Genomic DNA, 11,102 nt, shown 5'->3' on the forward strand with positions numbered 1-11,102 from the left:
ACTGCAGTCCACGCAAATGGGATTTATTGTCCATGCCACAGCCATAACCTGTTTCGTTTGAACAGCCTTGCTCTAAAACAGTGGCATCTTTGCACATTAACTAAAGTTCCTTAAGGGAAGAGGTTTAGACCGGCTGGTTGGATGTGAAGTATGGAGGACGAAAGCAGTTAGAAAGATGAGGATAATACAAGAAAGGTCAGACACACATGCGGTCGGCAAAGCCGAGGATGCACAATATGTGAATCCTATTCTGTGCCTTGAGTCTTTCTGAGTGCTTTCTTTGCCCTTGTCAAGTTCCAGTTAGCCAGCATTCTTTCTTAAAGGCACCTTGCATACACCGGTACCCCTTGACACGAGCAGAACACTTGTTTTATTCAGTGGCGTCGCGAGAGGGGTGCGGGGGGTGCGGTCCACACCGGGTGCAGCGCCTAGGTGGGTGCAGCTGTGCAGAATAAGAAGGGAGGGGCGGGGGCAAAATTAATTATTGTGTAAAGACGCAACAAGACACGCACTGGTGCCACTGAGACACTGACTGGCAAGTGTGATCTTCTCGCAGAACGAATTATTCTGTTGTGAGGAGTGCTTGAAACCACATGCCTTAGTTTATACCAGAGACTCTGCGCCATTTTAATGTTGAACTGGGCCTGTGTACACTTGTACCCTGGAAGCACCAGCACGATACCTATCGGAAACCCCTGTGCGGGAGCGTGCTTTAGACGACACCCATCGGTGGCCGCGCTACCTCATCGCACTTTTTGTGTACGTGCAGTTCGCTCTCCTTTTCCAAGCAAGGACCGCTGGCAGTATCTCTCCGGCAGTCTTTTGTCTTGTTCATTTATCTCTGTGCCGTTCTCGCTCCTCGGCCTAGTCACACGTACGTCTACCTCACACTTTCAAAATGCCGAAAGACATGGAAGGCCTGTTGCTTAGTGGAATGGCAAGTGTGACCTCTAGGCACGACTAGAAAGAAAAAAAAAAATTGGAAGGGAAGGAGGGCACCTTGTGCAAGGCCAGGTGCTTTAAAAGGGGAATTGAGAGTGAATGCACTCAAGGGTGCTCACGCAGTGTATTATGCGGCTCTTGCTTATTTTCTATGAAAAAGGTGAAGTGATTGTTAATGTGAGAAATGCAACTGAAAGCGTTAAAAAAGAAATGAGCCTAAGACGCCCACCGTCTCCCAGCTCCAAAAGGCCGTCTCGTGCTTAATATATTCAGTTGGCCATCAATGCATGTTGGTAACTTTGCAGTCTGGATATGAGAGTCAACTTGCACCTTCTGGAGAAAAGGTGAGGATAAAAGTTAAATGTATAGAAAGTAAAAGGCTTTCACCCATGCATGTGACATGCGAAAGGCTCTGCTTGGGACCCAAGTACAACCCGTGGCAATAAAAGTAGTGAGGAAAGGGTTCGGTTACAGAGTGTGCTCAAGGAGTGTATTTCTCTGTGAACTCCCATTATGCTACCTCACAACCACTGTCCTCCTGGTACTAACAACACAGTCGAACATTCTAAGACCGATAGCTGCAGCATGATGAAGACTTCTGGATGCAACATTTCAGAGGCCCCTCCCTTGCGTAGACATGAGGCCCCTTTGTTCTTATGGTCTCATACTGGGCAATTACCTGTCTTAAGCCGCTCACTCAGTGAATTCCCTTAGAGCTCACACATTCTAACGTTTCTGCCTTTTCCGGAAATATGTGCTTTTGATGTGATATTTTGCTGAGCCGTGCGGTACGATCGCTGCGTCTAAGTGTTAAAAAAAAAAAAAATGTCACTTCACTCGTACTGCGTGGTTGGGCGCAGAGCGAACTTGACTTCGAAGCAAGCCATGAGGGCAGAGGAGGTAGAAAGGAAGTTGCGATTCGGTACTTAGAACGAGGAGAAAGGGGTGGGGGTGGGGGGGGGGGGGGGGGGGGTTGCTGCACCATGCTTCCGCATCAGGTGCGGGTGACCCTAGCTACGCCACTGGTTTTATTTTATCACATGCCTGCAGTGTTTTTGCTTTTTTTAAATGTTACCACAGCAAGCTGGCTTGTGCTCATATGCATGACATATTTGGAAAATGACAGTGAATTTTTTCAAAGAGAGGATGACTTGACAACGCCGCTTTGTTATTTCTGCATAAAATTTCATGACTTTTGCTTCAGACAGGTAACTAACAGTGGTGACGTCACAATATACATCTATATTAAGGTGTCTCAAGCACCTTTTCATTTAAGGAAACGAACACATTCTCAAAGTCATCTCAACTCTTATTAAAGAAATGAGTAAAACCCTTGATAAATTTCTCACGTCACAGCACTCGCAACGGTTTGCTGCGTGCAATAATGCTGCTTACCACTGAGTCCCCAGCAGCTATTTACGAAAAAGGAAGGAACATTAAAGCGCTAACCACATGAGGCGACAATTCGCAGCGACGTGTTGTGCGACGGGCTGAGGGCCGGCAAAGCATTGCCGCTCGTCGCTGTTGCTCAGTTTCTGAGTTTTTAGAAAACTTCCCGTGTCGCCTGGAAATGACTCGCGAAGCAGCCAATCGAACAAGGCTTTGGGGCACTCAACTTCCGTTCTGGCTATTTTTTTTTTTTTTTTAATTGCGTGTGAAGTTTGTTTTCCTAGTCCGGTTTGGGTGAAGAACCTGGTGCCTGCACGCGCTCACTTCGTCTGATCCGTGTATATATGAGTGCATTGAGATAATTCAGTAAAAGCTTGGAAGGGTAATAAAAGAAAAAAAAAAGTTAGCATGGCTAGATATTGTCAATTTCCAAAAGGAGCAGGAGAAAGTAACTGCTTGCAATGCAAGTCGGCATCGCAGTGTATACGCATCGCTGTGCTGTGACCCTTTAAAATACGATGTGTTACAAGAAATTTCATCAGTGTTTTATTGTACTTCATGCTGTTTAGTGTTATAAATGGGATATAGCGTGATTGCACTCCCCTTGCCTGAATGACGAGGCGGCGGTAACAAAGCAACGCTGAAAACGCACCTCTCTGTCGCTGAGCCCCATTGCTTCGTGTGGTATGCACCAGCGACAATGATAGGCGCTGGCGGCGGTGTCGCGCGACGGATCGCTAGGGGTTGTCGCCTCATGCGGCTACCGCTTAAAGCAAATGTTGACATGATGACAACTTCATCAAAGAGTGCAGTTTTAAAATAGCGAAGCAATAAAAACACACTGACAGATTTTTCTGCTCTTCCAAACATTTTCCAAAACAACAAAAGAATTTCATTAATTCATTCTAGTATAAAGGAGGTATGGGTGACACACACTGCTCAAGACATGAAGCTCCATAAAACTGAAGCGACAAGCCAGTAAAGCCAACAGAATAATGAATTAAAATGTCTGCTAACATCAAATGGGACTGAAATGTCAGGTGAAATTCTAATGTGCACAGGTTACAACAGCGTCGAGAGCAATTTCGTTGCTTTTGCAGTTGGGAGCTTCAATCTGCCAGGGGGTATTGTAAAAATCTTCGTACTAATGCGGTTGTGACTTCACACAAACTGCATCGTGTTGCTCTAACCCGTAATGTATGTTATCAGGAACTGAGAAAACCCACTAAAAGGAAGAAAAAAAAAAATAAGCCAGCATGTTTTGCTGAATTCGGCCTTTCTTATATAGTCGTGTCTTCATTTATGAATCTCAGCTTAGCCAACTATACCTGTCGTGTCTAAAAGTTTAGTGTACTACTTTGAACTCTGACTGAAACAAACTGAAAAGCCCCCGCCTGCTGACCATGGCCGTGGCATCAATGGCAAGTTTCTTGAGGTGATGCCAGAAGTTTCGTGTCAACCAGTATGCCTCCTCCTCCCGGCTGCAGATCTTGCTGAACACAGACGCGATGCTCCTCATGTGTTGGACCTCCTCGTCACACATCTAGTATAAGAAAGCACGCACGCAGTGAACTGGTGAATAAAGCATGACAGGACAAAAATGCAGGAAGAACACCAATTTGCTAGTCACAGAGGAAGCACCCAAAGCACAACCAAAGGCTCTGGGCTTCTAATAAACTGTACAACTTCATATAATACCAGCAGCACAGAAGCGTTTGGCTTGGTTTAGTCTTTACATACTCAGGCTATGAGATACGCTGTACTGAAGGATTCTAAACTAATTTCGACCAGCTGGGGTTCTTTAACATGCACTGATATTGCACAGTATACGGATGTCTTGCTGTTCACTGGCATCAAAAAGCGGCCACCATTGCTGCAATCCAATCCCACATCCACCGTGGGGTGGAAAAGTTTGCAATGAGGGCATCCAACTACAACATTGTCAGCCAATTCCCATTGGTTTGGCATACTAAGGGTCGGTACGGCGACGCTTGCAAGCAGCAGGCCATATTGCAGAAAGGATTTAATTTGGTTCTGCTCATTTACCGCAGGGCTGTCCAGACATAAAAAAGGAATCGTGAGCGATTATGAATAAATTTTCCACGCAGGCTGATGATGGGATGGACACATGCTTGGTCACATAACGCGGAAAAAGAAGAGCATCACTGCAGGATTTCTTCTCAAGCCAAGAGCTAGGTTCGCTGCAACACTATGTGGCCATGCACTGGAGACACAGCTACTAATACTTAAAGCAGGAAGTGCACCACATTTCATCTCTTTCACAACAGATAAGATGCTGACACAGTATTATGACAATAACGAATGCCGCTGCCAGGTACCTGAATGTATCGTTCACAACAATCAGAAATTCGTGTACAAAACAGGTCAGAAGTTTGCACTCTGTCTATCCTGTTTTATGTTACAGTGTCTCATAACAGTACAGTGCATAAACACACAGCGGATGCGAGTGCAACCCCCCCCCCCCCCCCTCCATTTTTGGTGGACAAATGTTTCTTTATGCACGATAGCAAACACATGATTGCAATCCTAAGAGAATAGCGTGCTCCATTTACTTATGTCCTCAAACGGATATCATCATCAGCCGGACTATACCCACTGCAGGGCGAAGGCCTGTCCCATATTCATTCAATTAATCCGGTTCTGTGCTAGCTGCATCCACTCGACCCCTGCGAACTTCTTGACCTTATCTGTTCACCTAATTTTCTGCCGCCCCCTGCTACGCTTTCCTTTCCTTGGAATCTAGTTTGTTACCCTAAGTGACCATCGGTTATCCTCTTTTCGCAATACATGTTCTGTCCAGGCCCATTTCTTCTTCTTGATTGCCACTAGAATGTAATTAACTCGAATTATTTATCTGACCCACTCTGAACACTTCCTATCTCTTAACGTTACAACTGCCATTTTTTGTGTCATAACCCTCTGAGTTGTCCTTGGTTTAAGTAGAACCCTTTTTGCTAGCCTCCAAGTTTCTGACCCTAGTTGAGTACCGGTAAGGTACAGGTTTTATATACACTTCTCTTGAGGGTTGTTCATAAATGCAGTTGTCAGATTTTCTTCACGATAAGGCCTCTAAAAACGCTATTGCATTGGCAAGACCTTTTTACGCTCTGCTTTTAATGCTGCCATGTTAAAGTTTTCTGGGAAAAAATGGCAAAGGGTGTGGCTAATTGGATATCAGTGGGACTGGCATTTGCCCTGCAAAGGACATCGTGATGATGATTGGAATTAGTTTTTAATACTGAGGAATTTTTATGCAAGAAAGCCCCGAGGCGCTTATGACGGATATCATTTTGCAAAAGAATACAATCCAGAAACTGACATTTTCAGCATCATAAAATATTTACGACATCTTATCGAAAAACCACATTCATAAAAAGAAAATCTACTGGGCCCAGGTGCCCCACGCATACTACATAAAACATCGAGTTGAGCGAGCTGGTACATAATTAAGTAAAAAACAAAGCAAAAATGGAGACAAGAGAGTCGAAAGAAGGCGGGACCAGCGCTGACTAGCAACTGAAGATTTTGTTGAAAAGGACACAAATATATACTCAAGGGTGGAAGCAGGCTCGAGCATTTTGGAGCAGCTTTGGAAAAATGAAACGACAGTTTTGGAGCATTTGAATTATGTTTTGGAGCATGTTTCCAAGGTCATATGCCTTTGATAATTGCAGTTTCTTTTTTCTGAAATATAAAATCTCCAATCTGATTCTTTTTTATGCAAGTTCAATGCCTTTCCAACTTCGCATTCATCTCTGACAAGACAAATGGCCAAAGCATGTAAAGATATATCTTATAATACAGGCTGACCTCAGCAACAACTTTGGACAGACTAACAGCAAACAGAACGCTTGCTGGTGCACTTCATATATGAACGCCTAGTCTGACATAATGCGTTTACCTATTTTGACTTCACAGATTCAAATGTCGAGTCTACCACTTAGATGTGTTCTGCAATATTAATTTGCAGTTCAGATTAATAGGCACGACATTTCCGCTTCCCATCTTGTGCATATCTATCTATTTATCCAGAATACACCTCAAAGCCTCCTGATATGGGGTATTACATAATCTTTTTTGATCCTATGCCTGGGCTGATAAATTCCTAAGCACTGGTTATTTTGTCTGCCAAAAAGGCGCCTTTAGAACACAATAACGCGCCTTGACAGGCTTGGCTCCAGTGCCGCTCTCGTGTTTTTTGCCCACTGTGGGATAGTAGAAGACTGCAATGCCACCTCGATTGCCTTGTTTGTTTGTAAACATGGAGGAAGTCTACAGGTGTGGAAGCAGGCTCGAGCATTTTGGAGCAGCTTTGGGATACAGACAGATGGCATTGAAGGGTATACAATCCTTCAGCTTTACTTTATTGCCTCCTGCAAATAGTTCATCATTCTTTGCTTGAGCAATATTTGGGCTCATTTTTAATATCTTTGCGATAGGCCATATGCCTTTCCAACACTTTTGAGAAGCTTCCTAGTGAGTGACTGCTTTGACATACCAACCCATAAGCTTCAAGTATGATTTTATCTGAAGTAGACCTGACATGCTTGTCATGGACAAAGGAGCTTGATGTTGAAGCACTGGCTTGTTTTCATAGTAAAAGTATTACAAAGACGTATATTTTTTGCAACCGGAGAAGTTTCCCAATGGCACGCTGTAGTTTATGCACGCTATCCGCTTCATTTGCTACTCTCTCCACTGGCGATTCAAAAGGCTGGGAGGAGGTGCTACGTCACATGCACAGTGCATTTTTTTTCTCGCAATTAACTATCTCTAATTACTTGCGGCTCATACTAAATTTACTTGCGAACAAATATTTATTATGCTTCATGCTTCCTTTCCTTACAAAAATTTCATTTGTATTAAGCTTAGTGCAAGATGCATTATATTTTTGCCCCTGCTGCTGTGACATTGTTCCCATGTTTTGCTAAATTTGATGGCAGGACATCAAGGCAGCCAGTTTGGAGCAGTTTTGGGGCAATATTGCATTTTGGAGCAGGATGGAGCAGGGAAACCAGTTTGGAGCAATTGGAGCAGCACTTTCACCCCTGTATACTCCATTCACAACCAAGAGCATGTATGAGCAGAACAGCACTGAGAGCTGATAACTAGAAGCTTAACAATCAAGATACCACAGTTCACAGTCATGAATAAGAACAGATGGTGTGCTAATGCATGTGTCGCGGTTTTTGTGAATGTGAAATGCCTCTTGATTGGTATCTTGACTGTTAAGCTTCAAGTTATCAGGTGTCAGTGCTGTTAGTTCAGCTCATGTGTGCTCGTGGTTGTGAATGGATTATATATTTGTGTTCTTTTTAATAAAATCTTCAGTTGCTAGTCAGCATTCGTCCCGTCTTCTTTCTACTCTGTTGTCTTCGTTGTTGCACTGTTTTTTGCATATTACATAGCTTGCACTGATTTCGTATGACCATGTTAATGCCTATATTTAAACAAGACTCATAACATAACATAACAAGACTAAACATAACAGCCCTCTTCAGTGAATGACTGTCTTTTTCTTAAATGCAGAATGCTGCGAGCTCTTTATGTCTGTCAAAAAATTCTTTCACTGCTGGGAAATATATCTTGCCCCATCATCATTTGCATTTGAGAGCATGTTACCTTTGATTAGTGAATATTCGATAAAACATGTAATTCATGAGGCAGGAACAAACCATTACCTGCAGCTCAATGTCGAGGTGCAGTTTCCCTTCTCCAACAAGATACATCAGGACAATTGCATTTGGCTGCGGCGTGTTATTTTCAACCACTCGCATGACTTCCAGAGCACGTCTCAAGTCATTGTACTGGTCCTCTTCATCCCTCTCAAAACTGGTAATATTTTCTTCAAAAGTGGGCAGGATGCCTGTGAGACGTAATAAAAAAACATGTTGTAAAGAGAAACAGCTTTTTGAAGCCTGCAAGAAAAAAAAAAAAACACCACAAAGAGCGACTTTTATATTGCAGATATTTTCGCAAAGAATACTCTCAAGTATTTGCAGCCATGAGCATTTTAAGCATCCCATTGTCACAAAAGAAATTTGGGGACAATTAATCTCTTCCTTTAAGGATGCAACATGACAGCACTAATGGCTACAGTATGTGGCTCCCGTTGTGGACCCTCATTCACATACATGCCCTTTGTTACATGCTTAATCCCTTATCTCTTAATCTGTCCCTATATTAATTCATTAATTCACATATTCATTAGCACATAGTTGTAAGATGTCAAATTATGCAAATGATTACCCGAGATATATATACATCCCTGCATCAACCAAGTCGCACAAACGTGCCTACCTTGCCTAGGAGTATCCTGTCTGACACGGGGTTAAAGGGTACTGGCAGCCATGATCCGTATCTCACCTCCCACCTCAAATTACCTGTTCAACTCAGCCATATCATGTGGTATGATGACGTTATACAAGTGCTCAGCCATTGCACCTGCCAATTACCAGCACTTGCCAGAGGCATGCCGTTGATTTTCGCTAACTACTACTAAGCCAGATTTTCTGGCGAATGCGGCTTTTAACATTACCGCATAAACAAATTCATTTATGCATCACTTTTTCTCTCGAGGGTTGTTATAACTCAGTTGCTTCTTATTTCGGTTTCTGGTGAGCAATATTTTCCTTTTCAATTTGCACAGCCCAAGCTAATATTATAGCCATGGACTGATTGAATGTAATGAAACAAATGTGATTTCATTTTTTTTTTAGCCAATCTTTTCACAAACGGCATGCAGACGACGGCTGTGAATTGAATACCTACCGGTAAAATTCCTACCGAATCGAAAGGGCCAGGGTCTTAGTATCAGCTACCGACTACTCTCTGTGATCTAAAAAAGTAACTCGGATAATCCCGCGATGGGTTCAGAGAAACAATTTCGACGTCGCGTCAAGACTCAATCCGTGCTGCTGAGAGAAAAGAAAAGTCCACAAGAATGCATGCGTTCTGGAATTTCAGCTGCACCGCAACTTGAGGTGGTTCTAGAACGGGCATCTTGTATCGCGTTTGTCGAGAGAGAGAATGTACAGTTGTTTACACTACAAAAGAAAACAAGGAAAAAGAGACACATAAGAAAGAACGCCGAATACAAAACGCAAACAACACAAGGGGACAGGGGATGCGCCGGCCGGAGGGAGCTAAGGCCAAGCAATGTAAAGACTAACGACCTGCCGGAAGAGGCAGGGAGCGAGCAGCTGGCCTCTGCTCCATCGCAGCTATTTGCCGAGGGCAAGATAAACAACGCCGTTTTATTTCTGGTACGCCGAATTCCTGTACAGCGCGCGTTTGAGAAGAATTCAGCAAGAGGACAGGCAGCGCGCAGACCAACTCCTAGCAACGAGGTAGGAATGGAGGCATCGACAAAGACAATGGGGCAACGCGACACCAGCGCATGCGACAGCGAGCAGACGACAAAGCAAGATGGATGCGTCTTCTTTTTCTTGCGCGAGGGCTCACCTAGCAACACTTTCCAGACGGTCAGCCGATGAACTGTGGGTAGGCAAAACTTTCTGCAGAAGTTTGAAAGCTTCTTGAGGTCTATGGGCTTCTCGCTGAGCAGGATTTCGAGCGATCGATTCTCGTTTATTCCCCGGAATCCGACTTTGTCGTAGTAGTGTGCACGAAAGTTCATCTCAGCTGCTGCCATGACACCAGCTGCGAGCTGCCGACGGTGGCGCCGCACCTGAGCGAGCACTTGTCAACGTTCGTCAAGAAAAATACAAAAAGTTAGCACGCAACAACAAAGATCTTTATCTATACAAAGTCAAAACTGCATTCCTGTATCTCATTAAAAATATGAGGAAGCTAATTAAAATTAACCGTGAAACCTTAATGCCTGAAGCAACTACGGCTACACTGACTGCCAGCGATGCGAAGCAGTCAGTTATGGTTTCGGTTTCAGTTCTGTTTTTTACGCAAAAATGTGTTTACACAACTGAAGGCCTGTGTCACGTAAATTTGTGAAGGAGCAATAGCCCACACGATAAACGTTGTCTACACTAGCGCAATTACAACAGCGCATCGAAGTCAACTGGGAGACGCAACAGACGCTGCCTGTTTACATTTCGCGGCAATGCCGAGCAGCAACGCAATCATCGGCGTTCGGACGGCGTCTTATACTGATGCTTTACTTTGTACATTTAGATCTAATAATAACGATATTATTTACAATACAAAAGAGGATCCACCAAATTTCTGGAGGGACTACATCAACTATATTCTGCTGCGGCGTACGCAGCGCATCTGGTTTCAACCCATTTATTAAAAAAACATTAGCTAGCCAAAAGCTTTCCGCTTGATTATAGCACAAAAAACTGTGGCTTACAAAGCTTGTTGTTTCGAGACTGAGCTCACTCCAGTAATAGATTCCAAAAGAAATTCCGGGTTAAAGTTTTGGTTCTCGCCACTACTATGGCCTTGGCGCGAGTTTTGAAATCAGGAAAAGTAGCAGCTGGTCACCTGGCGGCAGTTTCAAACAGACACTTTCTTTAATCCGTACTTGTACTCCATATGGTTCCCAGAGCAGTTCAGCCCTGTCTGTTCTCTCTGTGGGCATCAAAAGGCAGACACACCACACATCCTATACTCATGTAATCAAGACAAGCCATCACAGAGTCTGCAGCTCTCTACCCAATCTCAGTGGGAGGCCGCGCTGCTCAGCTCCGACCCGGAGGTTCAATTCCGAGTCACGGAGCGGGCCGAAGAGGTCGCCGAACGACATCGTCGGTCGGCCACCTGGCATC

The 11,102-nt window shown here is 44.0% G+C and overlaps 1 protein-coding gene across 1 annotated transcript in view; it reads right to left on the reverse strand.

The window, feature by feature from the left end:
• Positions 1-10,043, reverse strand: part of TBC1d7 (TBC1 domain family member 7) — a 37,399-nt gene extending 27,356 nt beyond the window's left edge. The window contains exons 1-3 of the mRNA XM_084576268.1: positions 9,817-10,043; positions 8,034-8,218; positions 3,734-3,874 (exon numbers count right to left, since the gene is read on the reverse strand). Of these exons, the coding sequence (XP_084432394.1) occupies positions 3,734-3,874; positions 8,034-8,218; positions 9,817-10,006 (516 nt within the window). The 5' untranslated portion in view covers positions 10,007-10,043. The remainder of the gene's footprint in view (positions 1-3,733; positions 3,875-8,033; positions 8,219-9,816) is intronic.
• Between the last annotated feature and the right edge of the window lie 1,059 nt (positions 10,044-11,102).

The sequence above is a fragment of the Amblyomma maculatum genome, chromosome 8, assembly GCF_055883805.1.
Source record: "Amblyomma maculatum isolate TAMU_Amacu chromosome 8, ASM5588380v1, whole genome shotgun sequence".
Taxonomy (NCBI): domain Eukaryota; kingdom Metazoa; phylum Arthropoda; class Arachnida; order Ixodida; family Ixodidae; genus Amblyomma; species Amblyomma maculatum.